Source organism: Lycorma delicatula, chromosome 12 (genome assembly GCF_047948215.1).
Source record: "Lycorma delicatula isolate Av1 chromosome 12, ASM4794821v1, whole genome shotgun sequence".
NCBI classification, from domain to species: domain Eukaryota; kingdom Metazoa; phylum Arthropoda; class Insecta; order Hemiptera; family Fulgoridae; genus Lycorma; species Lycorma delicatula.
The window spans coordinates 757529-779849 of NC_134466.1; the positions used below are offsets into that span (position 1 = coordinate 757529).

The window sequence follows — 22321 nt, forward strand, 5'->3', positions numbered from 1 at the left end:
TTATGGAAAAATCAGATGCTTGAAAATAAGCGTGTACCTGTTTATTATAAATAGTAATTTAAAAAAATAATAGCAATAATAACTACTATCTAAATCCTCATGTAAAAGTCAATATTTCAAATATAATTATGATAATAATTATAATTATAATAACTGTGGTTGATTTATGCTATAAGTAAAATTGAACTGTTCAATTCTTCAAGTTTAAATCAAATTGTAATATTACTTAATATTTTATAGAAAAAGAAATGAACATAAATAATTTAGTGACGCATACATACATACTTGTTTTATTTATATATTTATAGTCCAGTGTAGGTGTGTGTGTGCGTGTGCACATGTGCGTGTGTAAACACACACATGTAATTGTTTTAAACCTTTACAGATTTTTGAAGATCATTTCCTATTCCTGTTCCTATTTCCTATTATGTAAATAATAATAAGATAATGTAAATCTTAACTAGAATTGTATACAGAAGATTTGAGAGGAGAGTGGAAGAAGCGTTAGTAGAAGACCAATTTGGTTTCAGGAAAAGTACAGGGCCAAGGGAAGCAATTTTAGGCCTCAGATTAATAGTAGAAGGAAGATTAAAGAAAAACAAACCGACATACTTGGCATTCATATACCTAGAAAAGGCATTAGATAACGTAGACTGGAATAAAATGTTCAGCATTTTAAAAAAAATTAGGGTTCAAATACAGAGATAGAAGAATAATTGCTAAATTTACAGGAACCAAACACCAACACTAATAATGGAAGAACATAAGAAAGAAGCCATAATAAGTAAGGGAGTCCGGACAAGGATGTTCCCTATCCCTGTTACTTTTTAATCTTTACATGTAACTAGCAGTTAATGATGTTAAAAAACAATTTAGATTCGGAGTAACAGTACAAGGTGAAAAGTTAAAGATGCTACGATTTGCTGATGATATAGTAATTTTAGCTGAGAGTAAAAAGGATTTAGAAGAAACAATGAACGGCATGGATGAAGTCCTACGCAGCAAGAACTACCGCGTGAAAATAAACAAGCCCAAAACAACAGTAATGAAATGTAGTAGAAATAACAAAGATGAACCACCAAATGTGAAAATAGGAGGAGAATAGATTATGGAGGTAGAAGAATTTTTTTATTTGAGAAGTAGAATTACTAAAGATGTTCGAAGCAGGAGCGATATAAAATGCCGAATAGCACAGGCGAAACGAGCCTTCAGTCAGAAATATAGTTTGTTTACATCAAAAATTAATTTAAATGTCAGGAAAAGATTTTTTAAAGTATATGTTTGGAGCGTTGCTTTATATGGATGTGAAACTTGGATGATCGGAGTACCTGAGAAGAAAAAATTAGAAGCTTTTGAAATGTAGTGCTATAGGAGAATGTTAAAAATCAGACGGGTGGATAAAGCGACAAATGAAGAGGTGTTGCGGAAAATAGATGAAGAAAGAAGCATTTGGAAAAATATAGCTAAAAGAAGAGGCAGACTTATAGGCCACATATTAAGGTATCCTGGAATAGTCGCTTTAATATTGGAGGGACAGGTAGAAGGAAAAAATTGTGTAGGCAGGCCATGTTTGGAATATATATAAAACAAATTGTTAGGGATGTAGGATGTAGGGGGTATACCGATATGTAACGACTAGCACTAGATAGGAAATCTTGGAGAGCTGCATCAAATCAGTCAAATGACTGAAGACAAAAAAAAATGTAAATGAGCCCCATTTAGTTTTCTTGTAATGATTCTGACATATTTTCTCTAATTCAGACTTAATGTTGCTCAATTATCACATTTTCTACTAGGTAATTTTAAATGATTTTATTTTTCCATAAATAATGAATAAACATTATATTTAAATTAGTATGTGTACAAAATTAATAAATAGTAAAATCTATAATTTTTTAAAGTAATTCAAAAGTTTCTTTTGTTTTGCATCACTCTTTTTTTACAGATGTCACTGAACTGCTAAAACAATATGATTGCAGAAGATCTTTTGGATAATTTTTTTTATTTACTGAGTTGAAGATAGTGCTGTTATTAATATCTTAAAGTTAGGAAACGTGTTTAGTATACGGTCAGATATTGTCTTTGACATAATTGTATATTTTAATTTAATATATTTTAAATGTCATTTTTTCCAAAAACAATTTAATAAGGTGCCTTTTACATGCTATGAATAAAACTTGATCGATATATTTAAAGATGGGTTTACTTTCTACAGTATTTTGTAAAATTCTGTTAATGGATTAGATTCGTTCATAAAACAGAAAAGAAAGGGTTCCCAGATTGGTACACAAACATCTCTCCACGATCTCACTGAAGATATACTGGTCGTCTTACTGCCAGCATAAAGTCTCCAACCACAGAATCCAAAATGTAGAAAAAGAGGTAAAGATGACAAGGGTGTACAGAGCTTTTACCACTTAAAACATACAATTCACTCCTGAAGAAATGTCATCAAAACTATAAAAAGCAAGTGTTAAGGGACCGCAATTATAAAGAACACATCCATAAAGAGATAAGTAGATAAGCTCAAAAGAAACACAAAACGCAAGGTAAGAAAGAACGCCAATAAATGACTATTTATTGACCATCCTAGAATGAAATGGATAATGACTATCCTAACATGAAATGTATTATATGTTAAGTAAGTCATAGACACTCTGACAGACTTTTCTTAAAAACTTGATAATTTTCTTCTCTCTTTTATCATTATAAGATAAATTAATCGCCAAATTTCTGGTTAATTTAAACCTCATTCTGAGGTCTCTGTATAACCTGCACTCTTCTATTGCATGTTTCACTGTGGGGTATAAGTCACAGCTTCCACATATTGGTCTCTGTTCTTCTTTTGACATATAAGACATGAGTCTAGTACAAGTATGACCAACTCAAAGTCATTGGTAACTTGTTTTCGACGCAAAATGGAAAATTGGGTTCTCTTAATGGAACTAAGCTTCATTATAAGCGCACCTTACTTCCTTTCTTATGATGTGTGTGACATAATTTTTAAAGTTATCTAATCTGACTAAAGTAATATTGATTTCCTTGCTGTTTGGCTGCTCTATTAGTTTGGGCTAGGTATCCATATGAAGAAATATTATTTCCCATTGTCTTTTACATTCTTAACTGCTGTTAAGACTTCTTAAACAAGTGCATCATGTGTAAATCTATTCCTTAATGTACTGATTGTGCTTAAGGCAGGAGAGCACAATCTTGGGTTCGTTAGGTGTCAAAACATCAAGATTCGCTGAAAACTGCGTATGTCCAAATTGGACCTTCTAAAGCTACAGCTCTGACATAGCGCTATCTAGACAGAAAGTAAAAATTAAACTGAAAAATTAAAAGAGCTGTATTAAAATATGTTTAAAAGAGAGGTAGGTTTGTCTGAAGTTAGGTGATGGATATTTTCAAAAACTATTGTAAAATATTACTCAAAAGTTTTAAGTTAAGTACATGTTTTATTATTATTTTTTTTAATGATTGATTCATTAGCTATCAAGTCTAGGTGAAATGCCATGTGTTTATACTTAAAAACTGATAAACACATAGGCAATTTTTTATGTTGTAATTTGTTGATTTATGAAGAAAAAGCTAAAAGCAGTAAAAATGTTATTAAAATAATAGTTGAAGAAAAAATTATCTGTTTTATATACTCTTATCACATTATTAAAAAAAAAAAATATATATATATATATATATATATATATATATATATATATATAATTTTTTAAGTGGTTCTTGTAGAAATTTTAATCAAATTGTCAAAAATATATTAAAACTTGTGTTAATACAAGATTTTAAAGTATTGTGCACTTGAAAAAAACAAAATTAAAAAAGTTTTGAACATTTTTATTATTAATCATTGTTTTGTAAATTGATTAACATTATTATAAGTGATTTTTTAAATTAACTTTTTATATTTATTGGATTATCTTCAAGTACTCTTATTACATAAAACTTGTTGGGCTGATCAAATTAAATAAAAATTGTGTATTTCTTTTTTAAATATCACATTGACATTGTTAAAAATCAAAAAGACAAATTTTTTACCTGACTATTATAAAGTGATATATTTTGTTAAGACACTTGATTATGTTTAGTTAATAAATTTGGTAATATATGATTATTATAGATTTCTGGAATAATACTATATAAAAAAAAACCAGCAAAGAGGCACATAAATTTCTAAGAAAACCGAGAAACATTATGTAACTCTGTCCATCAAGGACTTCTAGTTAGAAGTCGTTGATAGTCTATTACTTAGAAGAATAATTAAGTGGAACATTCAAGTACTTGAGTTTATGTGAAAAAACGTTATCTTTGAGTAAAATTTTGATATAAGAGCCTATATGGTACATATCTTCGTGTCGCCTTGACAGACTGTGACCAAAATGAAATATTATCACAGTTCCTTATTCAGAAATCATCATTCCAAATTTCTCTATCCAAACTTTTTCATTCGATTCAAAGATGTTAAAAAGACAGGCCAACATACAGATATATATATATATATATATATAAAACATATATTATATATGTACATACTTCCTTCCTGAATTTTCCAGTGGAAAAATTATGTTTTTTTCAAAAGGGAAAACAACAAGATTTGCAAAAAATCTCAACTTACAAGATTTGAACTGATTAGCATAATTTCCGGTTATATAATAATATACTGTATAGTTGTACAGTATACCTATTTAGTCGGGAAAGTAAAAGTTACGTTTTTACTTGATAAAAAAACACATAGTGATTCACGTTAACGGAAATTTTGAAATTTGTGTTGGTAGTCCTGAGTGAGTAACATCACTGAATAACTTACAGAAGTCAGTTCACGCCATCTTTAGTTCGATTGGTGCGCATCGTTGCTTTTACCGTCAAAGCGTTTTTTATAAATATAATGACAGTGTGGAGATTGCGAGTAGAGAATTTTGCCGCCAGTCTAATTTAGGACAACCCACCGGGTTGGTCTAGTGGTGAACGCGTCTTCCCAAATCAGCTGATTTGGAAGTCGAGAGTTCCAGCGTTCAAGTCCTAGTAAAGCCAGCTGTTTTTACACGGACTTGAATACTAGATCGTGGATACCGATGTTCTTTGGTGGTTGGGTTTCAATTAACCACACATCTCAGGTATGGTCGAACTGAGAATGTACAAGACTACACTCATACATATCATCCTCATTCATCCTCTGAAGTATTATCTAAACGGTAGTTACCGGAGGCTAAACAGGAAAAGAAAGAAAGAAGGTCTAATTTAGGACGCTACCGCCGTATATTGTCAGCACATGCAATTAATACACTGATACGTAATTTTAGAAGACTGAAGGGGTATCTCGCTGGGAGAACGAAGCACACACGCGGCTTGTCTCCCGAGGTCAGACCTCGCGAATACTCAACCGATCTAGAGGATCGGAACGTAATAATTAATTCAGTCTATAAATAACACAAATTAAATATAACTGCCGTAAAATAATTGCCCACCTGATAAAAGAAAGATATAGCAGCACTGGACTTTTGTCCAGGTTCTGCGATTAAGGAGGTACACAAATCTCCCGGTATACTTGCGATCCAAACGATCACATAATGAGCCGTCAATTCCCTGAACGAATGGTTGAAATGGAATGGAATGCAAGGTTGGCGGGAGTTTCCCTTTTTCCATACAAATCGCAGAACGTGGACAGTGTCCCTTGCTGCTGGATGATTCTAGTATCGGGCGTGTTTAAGGGTTTATTTTTTAATGACGGGTCTAAATTTTCAAGTTTTGTGTTATTTTAAATTTTTAAGGACGGATTTAATAGCATATCAATCCGTTTTTACCAGCGCTCTCGGACTCATTTTATGGTCCGACCGCGGGAGGCTAAGCTTTTGAAACCTGTACTCCCGACGTAATTCCCCTTCAGACCGTCCACTCAAGTCCTTTTGGTGCTAACGCTTCATAGGCTAGCAGGAATACGCCACAACGGGGCACTAACTGTATGGAGGGAGCAATGCGCCCCCTTCCGAATGGTTGTAAAAATAAACAATGACAATCACTTTGTTAACAAACTGTTGCTTTGTTGAACAAAGCCCGTTTGTACTTTAAGATTCGTTAGTAAATAAAATTTTCATTTTTGGCCAGAAGAGAATCCTACACAGCTATATCAGCGCCTACAACAAGAAGTTACCGCACGATGTGCTGTCCCAACCCCGTAGGTGAAAGACACCCACCTTGTGACGTTACCGGTCGCCACACTACCCCCTTCGTTCCAAGCCATGAGGGGCCGTCACTTGAAATATCTTTGGACGTCCACGTACTCTTTTACTCGGCAACACCCTAAATCGATAAATAGTCTGCCCTCAGACGTAAATTTTTGAAAGAGACCTGAACTTACCTTGAAGACTCCGTGATATTTCTGGGTATCACGCCTACCCGTTTTAAAGACCAACCTGGAGTCCCGCCGGAAAGCGACCTCATCCAAATCAGTATTCTGCTCCCAAATGAGGGACAAGACATCTTCGTCGGTCAGGTTATGGTCAATGTCATAGACTCTAATACGGGGCTTACGCGTTCTTTTCGGGTCTATTTTCGCATTCAATCGTTTAACCGCCGCGGAATCTCTAATTGCTTGAGTGGTTTCCGTATCATACGCTACCACAACTAACCCCATGCCGATCTCTTTAATGTTCATAATTTTAAGACCTTTCCGGTCATCCCGAAGGGCAACCTGGAGGTCTTTCTTCGACTAACTGCTGGACGCAGTCGATTCCTCCGCCCTATTAACAAACGCAACCTCTGGTTTCTTAGAGGACTGACTGGTTCTATGTCTACCCCTGACCACCTCAGCATATCTACGCGGTTGCATTGGGGTCGGAGCCGGTTTCTCAGCTACAATTACTTCAAGCCGTGAGGCAAGATTTTCGAACCCCTCATCGATAGCTGTGAAAGCCGAACGGAAGAATTCGAGTCGGGGCAATAACCTCCTCTTGGTATCAGAACTAGTACGCTTGGAGTTTGCTAAATAGGAAGACAAGCCATCCAGTTCTGTCAAAACATCACGGGCCAAAGGAGCATAGCTGCCAGGCCTGCCCTCGGCTTGCAAAAACGCTTCAGTAAGTGGGTTCATACCCTCCCGGGTGGTCACCCCTATATCTACCTCTGAACTATCGTTGTCAGGACCAGTGTTCGAGGAGGTCGAAGGATAAGGCTCCGGCCCCCTCCTCCGGCTAGGCTTCTTACCTATCTCACTATCTGTCATTGTCGGAGATGCACTGACCTAATAGTATACGAATAAAATGCTCGCTGTATTCATTCTATTTCAGATATTAGGCACAAGCCCAAAAGCGATATTAGGGACGACTACCCGCAGTGAGCCACGGGCAGCTGGAGACCTTCTGTATTCTCCTGTCACTCTTTGCATCTCTTCGCCGCTACTGGATCAAATGTGTGAAATCAAAGATCAACACACAGTTACAGATTACGGCCCCCGCTCTAAAATCGTGAGCAGGACTAAGGGGAAACTTTGCTCGTAACAGGGACTTGCGACCAGGAGTCGGAAGAATACTATTTCCGATTAATTTGGTGTTTTAATGAAAATTTCTAAATATTGTTTTAAAAAAATTTCCGCAGATTTAAATTGAATTTTCTTTTAATACGTTATGTAATAATATATATGTCATAGCGAATTGTAAAATCAGGCTTATTGTATAGAGCATACGACAGTTTGCAATCCGTCCGGCAAATTGGAAAATTGTCTAGCAAGTTTTAATCAGCCTGATATTTTTCAGGCTTATTGTAATGAGCCCAAATAACAATAGGCTAATCAGAAAACGAACAGTTGTTTGCTTAATAAAGAGAAATAGAAGCAAATAGATTTCCAATATAAGCAGTATTGCTAATAAGTATAAACATATTCTAATCAAACTTATCTGCGCTTGTCCAACTTATAATCATTACTAATCAAACTTATCTAAAGTTAAGTCAAACCCACCGAATTGATGTAGTGGTGAACTCGTCTTTCCAAATCAGCTGATTTGAAAGTCGAGAGTTCAAGTAAAGGCAGTTCATTTTACAAGGATTTGAATACTAGATCGTGGATACCGATGTTCTTTGGTGGTTGGGTTTTTCAATTAACCACATGCTGTGCTGTGTCATCATATGGTATAATAGATCCTTACTTTTTTGTTTAAATGAGATGGCCTCACGACTACAGTTGCCATCAGATCTATACAACGCCGTGCTGAAAAACTGTGTTGCGTAAAAACTACAGATTTCCACAAATTATTGACAACGTTTGGTTTCAACAAGCTGGATCGATATCACACACGGCACGAGTATCGATTGCTAATGTATTCCAATCATTTGGCGAGAAAAAGTTAGATTGAAATCTATTTCTTGAAGAAAGTACTTATGAGGATGTTTTTCACAGCATTGTTTTTTTTTTTATCAAAAAGTAATATCTTCATTAATATTACCAGAAATAATGTTTTAAATTTATTAATAACTATAATATTTGTAATTCATTTTTTTTTCCAGGGAAAAATGTTTACCAGTACCTGGAAATGGTACTTTAGAAGATCTAAAGAAAAAGATGATTATTAATGAACCAATAGATCTTGCTCATTTTCTAGCACCGTTTTGTCATATTGTAGATGTTGTTAAGTAAGTATATACATAAATTTAACTCTAAATTCTGATGCCAGTAATGTTGTCAATTGATCAAAATATTGGTTAATTTGTAAGTTGATAATTGACACAATATCAGTATAAATATATTTACGAGTTTCATATTGATATGAGGCTGAATAAAGTTAAAGATGTATCCTTACCACACAAAAATTTCTGGTTAATGTTGTATAATTACGAAGATAAGAAGAGAGATGAAACCAAATTATTACAGGATACAAGAAGGATTTTCATTTAGATTATACCTGACGTAGAAGATTTCAACTTTCAGTATTAAGGAATTTTTACCCAGATGGTAAAATCTCACATCCATCATCGATTTTGCACTTATCAGCTTAAATATATTGTGCAGAAAATTGTTATTTTCTTTTAGAGATAAAAAAAAGGTTTCTAAGAATGGTACGGGATTGTTAATTAACAAATTTGTAAATTTATGCTATCTGTCCCAGTCTTTCTTATAATTCCAGAATTTAGACAAAAATGTTTCTTATGATAAGAAAGCAGGGTTTAAGTTTAGATTATAAATGTTTTTAATTCTTTAATTGACCACAATACGCTTTATTTTAGCTGAATTGAGCTTCACTTTTAATCAAACTTTCTTAGAACGTTGCTGGGAGTCGTGACTCATGATAACGTTTTGAAGTGTCTTTTGTTCATGATGTTTTTTGAAAAATTTTTATGATTAAAGTTATGTTTATTCATTTATAATGCTGTTTTTATATGTGTTTGTTGTATATTTTGAATAATCAAAGTATGAGTGACTCAAATTTTTAACATATAGCTTTCATCCTTCGTGTTTAAGATTTAAACATAATTTTTGTTGATTTCTTTGCAGCTTAATTTGTTTTAATGTTGAGGATTGTGATATCGTTTAAACAGATCACATATGCACAAACAATATTAGTAAAAACAGGAAGCTCTTTTCTCCAATAAAAAGCTGGGTGCGTTGATTTGTTTGTTGTAAGTCACTTTTTTCTTTTTTTTTAAATAAAGTGCACGAACGATCCATCGTTTGTAGTTTTGAACGTTCGTTTGAACGTTTTATACTTCTCAAACGATTCATCTAAAATTATGTGTTTGGAGATAGAAGAAGAAAAACACTGGGGTTAGAGCTGTGTTAAAAAACTACTAAAGAAATGGCTAAAAATGTTCAGGATTTTGAAGCTTTTCGTTGTAAACGTTTTTGTGTTGTTAGTACGCATGATATCATGAACGTTATTTAGTTATGACTGGCCGAAACATTTAACAAAATCCCGTGTAATGAAACATAAACCATATAACATTTTCGCGGCAGGCACCGTAGGCCCTTCCTTTTTCCTATTTAGCCTCCGGGAATAACCATCATGGATTACTTCAGAGGATTAATGAGGATGATTTGTATGAGTGTAAACGAAGTGTATAGTCTTGTACAGACTCAGTTTGATCATTCCTGAGATGTGTGGTTAATTGAAACCCAACCATCAAAGAACACCGGTATCCACAATCTAGTATTGAAATCCGTACAAAAACAACTTCCTTTATTTGGAATTGAACGCTGGAACTCTCGACTTCCAAATCAGCTGATTTGGGAAGACGCTTTCGTCACTAGACCAACCCGGTGGGTTGGCAGTAGGTTCGTCTTTTCTTTTTCTTGGTTATATAGATATTAACCGATAAAACTAGGCATGCTTGAGCAATTCAAAACTGTAAAAACAATATTCTAAATGATTGAACAATTTAAATCATATACATCATGAACAAGCATGCTTCTTCAAAACCTAACCTATACACACACTATGCTGCGCATTCAATGACACAACACTCAACACTTTAAATGACAACTCTGAAGAAGCTGCTTGATTTAGAGCAAAATGAAACTAAAATTGCGGTAAAAGTATTACTTCTTTTGTTTTACAGTAAAATGCACTGTGATTTAAACCATTCTATATATAATGTACAATGAATGTGGGCATATATTAAACCTTATATATTTTAATTACTTACTTTATATTGTTATTATTAAGGGATATTGCAGTAGCAGAAAGAGTAGCATATGAATTTTGTGAGGAAATGTCAAAAAATAATGTTAAATATGTTGAAGCAAGATACTCACCACATAACTTTACACCAGATCAAAAAGAAGTTTCTAATATGACAGGTAATATAAATAATTACATTCTGTTAATTTATTTATTTAATAAATTAGGATTTTTTTTTTAACTTAGATCAAAAGTTATCAAAGATCTTCAATGAAAATTGTCAGCTCAGTAAAGATGATATTAATTGAGCATTGATCAATGATGATCTATCAACTGAGTTTTTAATGTCTAATTATGTTTATTAATGAATCATACTGGGTGTGAAGGGGCACGCACTGATTGGTTTATGTGTTCTGTGTTGTATAATGTAGTGCCAATAAAATTTTCAATTATAAATATATATGTATATAATTTTCTTAGCACGGTGTTAGTGTCTGATATTTACTTCTAGATATTTTTACTTTACTGCCATCATGGCTCTAGAGCATTCATTCTTAAAGTGGGCAATAATGTCCCCTTGTGAGTGCTGAAGGCCCTCATGGAGGAGGGGTTAGAAGGCTCACAGAAAATTGGGGGTGTTCAGGCGGTTTAGGAAGGTGATGGCTAATTAAAAAAAAAAGATGTTTTCTTGATATTTCAAATTAAAATGTAAAGTAAAATGTAAGTTCCAACTCGGAAATAGGATATGCCACTTTTAAAAACAATAATTACAATTATTGTCTTTAAGAGTGAATCTTAAAAACAGCAGTTGCAGTTATTATTTTTAACGGATGGTAAGTTTAAAAATTTTGGGCGACTAGAAAATTTTTTATTCTTAATGTATGAGGGTGGTGGGCACAAATGTTTGAGAATCAATGCTTTAGAGCTAAGCTGCAAGAAAGAAAGTATGGTAACCAGTCAAAAAATGGGATTTGGGTTTTTTGTATTTCTAAACATTTCATTACCGAGGAACCCCAAAAAACAAAAACAAGTGGGGAGTAATGTTCATACGTACATATGTATGTACAAGTGTGGTGTGTTTGAAGCTTAATAATTTTTGACTGATGAAGCAATTTTGATGAAATTTTGTACAGAGACATATATATGAGGTAATTAATTAGTAAAATTTTGGGTTCAATATCTTCAGAGCATGGAAGGATCTTTAGGGGACAATTTTCTCAAAATTTTGCAAAAATCCCCACTTTATATTAAGCTGTCTAATCTTATTTAAAAAAAAATTGCCCCAAAATTCTTCCTACCCCAAAAAATGAATAAAGCTATCTTTTTATTTATTGCATATTTTTAACCTAATTTTTTAGACAATATTCAGGTGGGGGGGGAGCCGATCAAAGTTTAAAAATATTGATTTTTGATTTTTTCAAAACTTTTATTATAATTAAAAGTGAAATAATAAATTTTTAGTAGTAATAATAATACAATAAAATTTTAACATTATTCACCCCCATCTAAAAGAGAAATCTTGGGTAACTTTTTTTGATGGTACATTTTTTTTGGTTTCTTTCATTTTAGATAGTAGATGTAGAAAAATAAAAAAAAATTTCTTGGAGGCGACAACAATTTTTTTAAATTAATTTTTTTTAATTTTTAAAACTTTTTTTAGTTTATTTAAACATGCAATGATAATTTTACAATAAAACTTCATTGAAAATTACCCCCACTCAAAGAAGAAATCTAATTCTTTTCATGTATAATTATTTTTCCACTATATAAGAATTAATAACTAATGCCAGAATATATTACAATTTTGTCATCAGCTCATTTTTAGTGTATCAATTATTTGTTCTTTGTAACATATTAATATAGAATCTTTTTGTCAATCGTTTTAAATTTTCTTATTTCTTTATCCTTTACAAAACATTTTTCAACAAATATTTAATACACATTTACCTATTATTAGTTGAAATCAATGATATTCCCTCAGTGGGACATGCTAAAGGGATAGTAATACTTTAAAAGCCACTAACCAATATGGAACAAGCACATGTTTCCTTCATTAATTTGATAATTAGCGTAGGAAGTTAGCGTTATCATTTAAAATCACTCTAAGTTAGTATAAAGTAAATTAAAAATTAACAAATATGACAATAAATTATAAATCTTATACAAATGTCAGTGATTGTAAAAATTAGGTTCTTTGCTTTAAATAAAATATACCGTTTACAGTGGCATAGCATCAAATAATGCACGTATACTCTCCTATTGCATCAGTTCTTTTCCGTAAGTTTTAATTTGTTATTATTTTTACTATAAAAAGTATTTACATAAAATACCATATCAATTTACATTGTATAAATGAATAGACTCTAAAAAATATCTTAAACTGTGTATGAGCAATAGAATGCACTAGATGTGTACATCAGAATTAGTGTAGGACACTTTTTACATTACATTTATATTATTAAGGTAATAATGATTTTTTTCTATTTAGTTTAAAATAACATTTATTTGTATTCAAATTATTAAATTTTATATGTTTTGCTCTTTGAGATTAAATTATTTCTGGCTTTGGAATCTTTTAATTATTTCAGATATGCCAAATTTTTTTTTTTGTCATTTATGGTTTGCACATTATAATGATTTTTATAAATTAACCGTGATCGACAAGGAATGACTGAATATAGTTTCGACAGTAATTTAATATGAATATGTGAAAAAATATATCAGTGTAATATTATACAATTATAATAGCAGCGTTAGTAAAGGACTAACTCGTGTATGCTCAACATTATGTTGAAAAACACATCAAAAGCAGAGTGTCAACCAAGCAAGTACTTTCCTGAAAGAAAGAAGTTTTCTAGTATCAATTACATATCTACAAATTAGAAAGAGATGCTTGAAAGTATTTTTATTTTGTGTAGCACTTTATGGTAGTAAAGCTTGGGCAGTGGAAAAGGAAGAAAAAAATAAAGAACCTTTTAATTGTGATGCTGAAGAAGGATTGTTCAACACTATATGGTTTGGTAAAAAATTTTAACTATAGACATCTTAAGAGAACATGAAGAAGGTGAAAACTGTAGATGAAGACCCACAATGGATTATATGAAACATGAAATTGAGGATGTAGGATGTAGTAAGCAGGTTGAGATTAGAAAATAAGCGCAAAATAGAAAGAAATCAAGTACAGTATAAAACCAGCCAACCAAATGATGAATCCAAAAATGTTACTTAAGGAAATGAGCACTCAAAGATTATGCATTATTATATTTTTTCTGCCCTTGAGCCTTTTTTTGCTGTTATTGGTAGACACTAGATTCTCCGTGTTGGAGATGGCAAAATGGGGATGATAGAATCATCACATAGTCCATCATCAATGTTATTTGGTGTCTCTCTCTCTCTCTCTGTGTGTGTGTGTGTGTGTGTGTGTGTGTGTGTGTGTGTGTGTGTGTGGAGGGGGAGGGATTCACATAGGCCATCATTAATGTTATTTGGTCTCTCTCTTTTTTTTCTCTCTGTGTGTGTGTGTATGGACCAACTTGGGGACTTTTTCCTGCTCAGTGGCCGCACAATAAGTTTACTGGCTGAAATACCTGTCGGGTAAAGCCAGACCTCCCAATCCTTAAAAAAATATATTTAAACTTGTCTGATGTCACATACTATCAATTTGCCTACTAGATATATATTTTATAAAATATATGTGTGACATTCTATAAAAATGTAGAATACTGAAAAGTCTGTGTAATTCTAAAAACAAAATCAATATTTAACGATATTTTCTCTACTTATTTACTTTTTGGTAAAGTTTGAATTCTTATTATTGATTCCATTCCAAGTAGGATATTCTATCTTTCATCAAAATTTGTTTATTGTGTAGTGTTGATAGATTTTCTTAATTTCTAATTGACAATAGGTGTAACAAAAAATTATCTGTTAATTAAAAAAAAAAAAGAAGAAAATAATCTAGATGAAGCAACTTCTGTTAAAGAATTTCAATATGTAAATATAAAATTTAGTTGTGAAGTTTGCCTGTTAAAATCCATTTTTAATATTCAGATTCCAGTGTCAAAGGTTCTTTCCAGTTTTTTCTTTTTCCAAAAATTGATCTTTAATTTCTGAGTTAAAATAATAAGTGGGAGAAGTAAAAAGTAATCATGGTCTACTTGTGAATTTTCTTTTTGATTTGTCTTCTAAAATTATGACCATTTTTTTCAATTTTTTGCAGATCCATAACATCCACTTATTTCTTTTCAACTGAAAAATCTAAGAATAAATTTAGCAACAATTCTTTTCAAATTTAGATCATCCTGTAAAATTCATAAAAATAACTATTATTTTTATCGATTACATCCTGTACTTGGTAACTTTTTAATAGTTTATGGTCTTCTTATATTTCACCTAATTAAATTTTTTTTGTTTTAGCCTTAGAAGAAGCTGTTAAAGCTGTAACACGTGGTTTTACAAAAGGAGAATTGGATTTTGGTGTGAAAGCACGTTCAATATTATGTGGTCTAAATGGAACAGATGGTGTAATTGATGTGCTGCAATTAAGTAAAACATTTAAGAATGATGGAGTTGTAGGAATAGATATGGCAACTAAGCAGGGTTCAGAGATTACTGGTAAGACCTATTTTTCAACTTTATTTTTATAATATAACCATTCAAAAGATTTATCACTAATTAAATATGTACTTTTGTACTCTATTCCAGTGATAGTGTTATAATAATTGTATATAAACTCTTAAAAAAAAAATCCAAACTAGTTCATGTTGCATAATCCAAGCCTGCATCACTATTTCAGTGGTATCTAATCCTTTGTTCCACAGTCTCTACTCTGTTCCAGACAATATGTTTTTTTAAATGATGTATATAAACATTTTTAAAAAATATTAATGCAATTTCAAACCTAGATTTTATTTAACTTTTGTTAATTAAGATGGTTTTTATCTTCAAATAGACAATATTATAATTGTTTAAAACAATTCTATACTTCAAAAAATAGTATATTTTGAGACTTTATTTAACTCTTTGCCTGCTTATTAATTTTCAGTCCGGTTTTTTCCATATTGAAATATAGATGCACACACATTGTTTTTCCATTCAAATTGATAAAAAACAATTTAGTATATTAATTTATTTTTTAACCATTATGAATGAATCTTCTCTCTATGAATCATGAGACCTTGCCGATGGTGAGGGGGCTTGAGTGCTCAGTGATAGAGAGTAACTGGACCGAAGGTGCAACCATATCTGAGAGGTATCTGTTGAGAGCCAGACTAAGGAATGATTCCTGAAAGAAAGCAGCAGCTCTTTCAGTAGTTGTTTAGGGCGTAGATCAGGAGGACTTAAATAACCATATCAACATCACTCAATCTTCTGAGTACTGCGCAGCTGAAAGCAATGGAAAACTGCAGCTGTTTTTTTTTCCAAGAAAATGTAGCTCTCTCCATTTTCATGTAACAAAGATGGCTTCATTTCTGTTACATGATAGGTTACCAAGGAAGGTGCCTTGCCTTCCTTTTTTGAACATATCCTTTATTTAACATATTGGGGGAAATTAGTCCCCCGTTCGGATCTCTGGGTGGGGATTACTAAGGAAGGGGTCACCAGAAAATTAAAAAATAACATTTTATGAGTCGGAGTGTGAAATGTTAGAAGTTTAAAAAAGGTTGGTAGGTTAGAAATTTTAAAGAGGAAAATGGATAGATTAAATGTAAATGTAGTAGGAATTAGTGAGGTTCAGTGAGAAGAGGAAAATGACTTTTGGTCAGATGATTTTAGAATAATTAACACAGCTTCAAATAAAGGACAGGCAGGAGTAGGTTTTGTATTGAACTAGAAGATAGGGCAGAGAGTAGAGTATTTCAAAATGCATAGCAATAGAATCATTATAATAAGAATAAAATCAAAACCTAAGCCGACAACGATTGTTAAAGTCTACATGCCTAAAAGTGCCCATGATGTTGATGAAGTAGAGTGTGTATATGAAAAAATTAAAAAAACAAATAAACACATAAAAGGGGATGAAAATTTAATAATAGTTAGAAATTGAAATGCAAGCATTGGAAAAGGCAAGAAAGGAAAGATTGTGGATGAATACAAGCTGGACAAAAGAAATGAAAGAGGGGATCGACTTATTGAGTTTTGCACGAATATTAAGTTATTTAGATGCAGTATCAGTGCAAGGTGAATAGATAAAGATGCTATGACTTTCTGAAGATATAGTAATTCTAGCCAAGAGTAAAAAAGATTTAGAAGAAACAATGAATGACATGGATGAAGTCCAACACAAGAACTACCGCACGAAAATAAACAAGAACAAAATGAAAGTAATGAAATGTAGTAGAAATAATGTAGATGGACCACTGAATATACAAATAGGAAAAGATTAGAAGCTTTTGAAATTTGGTGCTATAGGAGATGTTAAAAATCAGGTGGGTGGATAAAGTGAGAAATAAAGAGGTGTTGCGACAAATTGATGAAGAAAGAAGCATTTGGAAAGATATAGTTAAAAAAAGAGACTGACTTATAGGCCACATATTCAGGCATCCTGTAATAGTTGCTATAATATTGGTGGGACATGTAGATGGGGAAAATTGTGCAGGCAGGCAACATTTGGAATATGTAACAAATTGTTAGAGATGTAGGATATATGGGGGTTCACCGAAATGAAACGGCTGGCACTGGATAGGGAATCTTGGAGAGCTGCATCAAACCAATCAAATGACTGAATATAAAAAAAATGAATGAATCCTGAATTTACAGTTTCCAAATTTTGAATAGGTTTTGTAAAAAAAAATTTAATTAGAAATTGTCTCCATCAAATGTGTAGCTGACTGTAGACTTTATAGAAATGTTAACTGTTCTTTATATTTGTCACTTTTAAAGTTATATTAAATCACAAAATAATGTTATACAGAATAAACTTATTAAGACAAGCTGTTTTAGAAGGAAATAAGATTGTTTCACACCAAAATGAAAACAAATATAAGCTTATGCATCTATTTATTGCGTATAAAATTAATCTGATTTTACATATTTATTTACTACATCTAAAACAAAAAAACTCAATTTTTTTGCTGTATAAAAAAGAAATATCACTTTATTTGTACCATAAAAATGTGCAACAAGCATTCATGAGCATTTAGACAGTATCATTCTTTATAAGATGTCACAAGGTGGCAATATATATATCAGAAATTTATCATTATTTCTGTTAATTATAGTTTTAACTAAAAACTGTACTTAATTAAAAAAACAAAGGAAAAAAAAAATTGGCTGTCCACAGCTAATGTTCATTAAGTTCTGTTGGGAGATATCACTAATTCAGCCAGTTAAATAAATCAGTAATAACTTAATTACTTGAAAAACTTATAAGATATATTTAATTTTCCTAATTAGAGCTTGTTTTCAGTAAAATTCAAAATGAAAAAATAAAATAATATATATATATATATATATATATCATATATTAAAATAAAATTGAAAATCATTATTTAATCAAATCCATTATTATGATATTACTGATAGAAATTAAAAATGTTTAACTAAAATCGCCATTACAGTTGTTGGTAGGGATAAATGTATACACATACTTATCATTTGATCATTTGTATTTTTTAGATTTTCCAAGACAAAGATTTAATTATCAAATAAAATTACATATTATTTCTTTTAAAAAATATTGGATATTTGTGGATTAAATATTACTTTTCAGAATCTTGTAACGTACAATTTTTTTCATTGTTGAAAAACATACTTGAAAAAATTTAACTTTTAGAATTTAAAAAGAAATGCTAATCATAATGGTTTGAGAAATATAGGCATAAGAGATAAAGAGAGAGAAAGGATTGTAAATTTTTACATCAAATGCGTGAAAAAGATTGGTTTCTCTGTACAGTTTGCCTAGAGGTGATCATATTTTAAGTTTTTTGTTTCATTTTGGCATGCTACTTTTTGAAACATTTTTTGAACATATAATATGTTTTTCTTGTAATTTTAAAACATCATATAAAAATAAGGAACAGATATGGAATCTTTTGGGATTAATGTGTAGTCAAAAGCATTAAGTGTGAAATATATTTGTGACCACTAGTTGTAGTCCCTGACTCTCAACAGTTAATAGAACAATAAATACACAAGCCTGAGATGGTTGTGTTTTTTTTTAGTTTTTGATAATTAATGCTTATGTATTTTTTTAGTGCTGAATCTGAAAATTACCTTCATTTTTTCCAACATGTCAGGATTTTTTGCAAATCGCAAATTTCAAATTTGTTAAAAGTTGAATAATTGTGAAATTGCGAAAAAAATTATTTTAATATATTCATTTTTTTGGCTTATACCTTTGTGCATTCTTATTGCTAAACAGTTGAGTGGTATGAAGGCCAGGGTCATTGAACCCTTAATTTCTAATGAAAATTGCCACAAAATAAGCCTAATTTCCATTGTAGTACACTTGAAAAATAATTTATTTTGTTAATTTTTATGAATTATATTATGCCTTTGGAAACCAGTCTCCCTCTTCACCCACTCTTAATGACAAAGTATGTAAAATACTTACAGTTTTAATCTGTCTATCAAACTTTCTTTGGATGGCTTACATTCTGTTTCGCTCTTTTCCTTCTATGTTCTCTTTAGGATTCATCTTGGTGTAACATTCAGCAATAGTCTGCCCCATCATCATAGTAATCCATTTCCTTGATACCTCCTTTCCATTTCTTTTATGTCCTGATGAAATCTCTCACCCGTGTCTTTGCTAACAGCACCCATATTTTCAGGAAAATAGTCCACATGTGAATTTAGGAAGTGAACCTTCAGGCTCATGGAACATCCTAAATCTTCGCACTTCTGCAGCATGTTCTCAACAATTGATTTGAAGTTTGGATCCTTCTTATTGCCCAGAAACTTAGTTACTATGTCTTTAAAGGCTCCCCAGGCTTTTTTTTCTGCAACTTCCATTTATTTCCCAAAATTACCATCTTTGAGAAGTTTTCTAATGTAAAGACACCCTCTTTTAGTTTGGAGGTTGATAAAAGTGGAAATTTGTCACAGATGTATTTAAAACATTTATCTTCTTTTGGTAAGGCTTTGACAAATCACTTTATCAGCCTAACTTGATATGCAGTGCTGGAAGGAGAACTTTATTCGGATCTATGAGAACTTTTTTGGTTCCAGTTCTAATGAAGCTCTTTTTAGCCAATCTTTCCTTATCCAATGATTTTCTCTGTTTCTGCTATCTCATTCACACAAAAACAAGGAAACTTTGTGTATCTTCCTTGCTGTCCAAGGAGCATCGATATTATTTTGAGATCGTTGCATGTAATCCGCTTATGATTGTTATTTTAATTTTATCGATAATAATTTATAATTCCAAATTATCGTAATCCTCTTTTAAATGGTCAGAATAGCTGACAGGTATTGATGGATACGTATTCTTGTTGTGAAGAAGGAAAACTTTGAGGCTTCTTTTTGGACGAATCTATGAATCTCCAGTTGGTACTTTCGTATGGAATGTTAAATCAAGTCAAAAGTACATGTACGACTAGTGAAGAAGACTAATTCTCCTTCTTCCGAAAAATGTGAAAGAAAATCCTTTTTTCTGTACCTGAACCAGAAAAATGAGGTGCCTGCTGCTAGCAGGTTCTTCCCTTTAAGCCATGAACCAAAAATTAATAGATTTTCTTTGGTCAGATGTAAGTCTCAAACCAAATCATTTAGTTGTGAATAAAGCTCTGGTACACAGCTACCTCTGGGTTTGGACTCGTCAATGTAATCTTCATTTAAATCACTTGTTGAACCATCTACTTCAGGTAAATTTTCTGGTGGAATTGGCACCTGTACATCTGGACCATGAGGAACCAGGCATAAAGCAGATGGCATATTTGGATAGACAATTCTTTTTTTATTCAAATTGAAACCGTGAACACCAGTCGAATAAAAGTAACAATCATCAGTGTGATTTCGTGGCTCTTGCCACACCATTAGAATTCCAAATCTGAATACTTCTTGTTCACTTTTTGACTACCGTCTAAGTCCTTCAACACATATGTAACAAATGTAGTGGGGTGCCCAAGTTTTGTCTTCATCTGCTATTTTCACTCTGAAATACGTAAGGTGCACTTGTCAAACGAAACTTGTTATATTTCTTTTTTGCCTTTCCACTATTAAATCACCACAAATGTAACAAAAATAATTTTTGCAGCCTCTTGAAGCCATTTTGAAAAAGGAAAGTTTGCTTTATGGCCTGAAAATATATTTTCCACCCGCAAAAATGTATTTGATCACGGAGGATGTACAAAATCTTGTTTTACGCTCACTGATGGTTGAAACAGTACTAACAGTAGTTGCACGGTGCATGAGTGGCGTGGATAGCTGTCAATAAACATATTACATCTTGTTAAGTCTTGTCACAACCTGTTAGCCAAGCTCTCCTACCATCTCATCGTCTTCAACCTAAACCCCCCTCCCATTCTTTTCAAACCACTTAACTGTTTAGCTGTAAGAATGCATAGTATAACCCGAAAACATGAATATATTAATTTTTAATTTATTATGAAAAAAAATTTATATCTACTTTGTAGTATCACATTTTTTGCAATTTTTCAACATTTTACACATTTTGAAATAGCGATTTGGGAAAAATCCAGACATGATGGAAAAAAATGATTTTTTTTTATTCAGTGCTAAAAAATACATAGGAATCATTATCAAAAATTAAAAAAAAAAAACATTACACCACCCAAATTTTGCAGGCTTGACATATTGTTGAGTTTTCTGTTAAACTTCCTTTTTGTTACAGAATCTTTTCTTTTTTTTAAATTATTGTTTTTTTTATTAAATTTGGTCACTTTTCAAGGATATTACTTGTAGCATTTTTATAGTAAATTACCTTAACAGACACATCTGTAAATTTTAAATGATGTAATATTGTTCATTTTTTTTTACTTTTCATTATTTGTATTATTAGTAATAAAAATTTTATTTAATTGCAGAAGAAATTTTACTCGATCCAAAAGCCATTTATGTGTATGAAGAAGCAAAGAAATGTGGCATACACAGAACTCTACATGCTGGTGAAACTGGAGGACCTGATATGATCGTTAGAGTAAGTCTTTGAATTAATTGATATATACAAAATAGATTTGAAAAGTTCCCAATATAATTCGATGCAGTTTAAAATACCAATAAGGAAATATTTGTTTTTTCTGTTGACGATATTCATGAGGTTTCCTGTTTTGCATTCAACAATACTAAATGTGTTTGATTCATATCGTGTATGTTACAGTGAAAAATGTCACCGCTTGAACGACACACCAATATAAAATTCTGTATTTTGATTAAAAAATAATTATTAGAGATATTAATGCCGACTGAACAAGCATATGAAAATTGAAAATGAAGAAAACTGGTTTACAATAGGTGTAAATGTTTTAAAGTTTCCACAGTATTATCTATAGTGATATGAACATGCATCATGTTTGTCAGCATGCTGTTTCTAAAATGTTGTCTACAGATCAAAAGGAGACTTGCGCGACACAGGCAGGAAAACTCATCACTTTAGCTGATCCAGATCAAAATTTTCTAAGCAAGACCATAACAGGAAATGGGACATGGAGTTTTTTTGCGTGATCCACAGAAAAGACACAACTCATAAGATAGGAAATCAATATTATCTCAGCGGTCACAGAAATTTTGTTTGCATAATAGCAGAGAAA

General features: G+C 31.8%; 1 protein-coding gene across 3 annotated transcripts in view; it reads left to right on the plus strand.

Annotated features, from left to right (window-relative positions):
- Positions 1 to 22321, plus strand: part of LOC142333234 (adenosine deaminase-like) — a 49200-nt gene that overhangs the window by 13388 nt on the left and 13491 nt on the right. Inside the window, exons 3-6 of one of the 3 annotated variants that reach the window (XM_075380217.1) lie at positions 8506 to 8631; positions 10659 to 10792; positions 15030 to 15227; positions 21599 to 21711. In XM_075380217.1, coding sequence (XP_075236332.1) covers positions 8506 to 8631; positions 10659 to 10792; positions 15030 to 15227; positions 21599 to 21711 — 571 coding nt within the window. Of the gene's footprint in view, positions 1 to 8505; positions 8632 to 9786; positions 9846 to 10658; positions 10793 to 15029; positions 15228 to 21598; positions 21712 to 22321 lie in introns of those variants that run through there. The other 2 variants (XM_075380219.1, XM_075380218.1) reach the window with 2 other exon arrangements.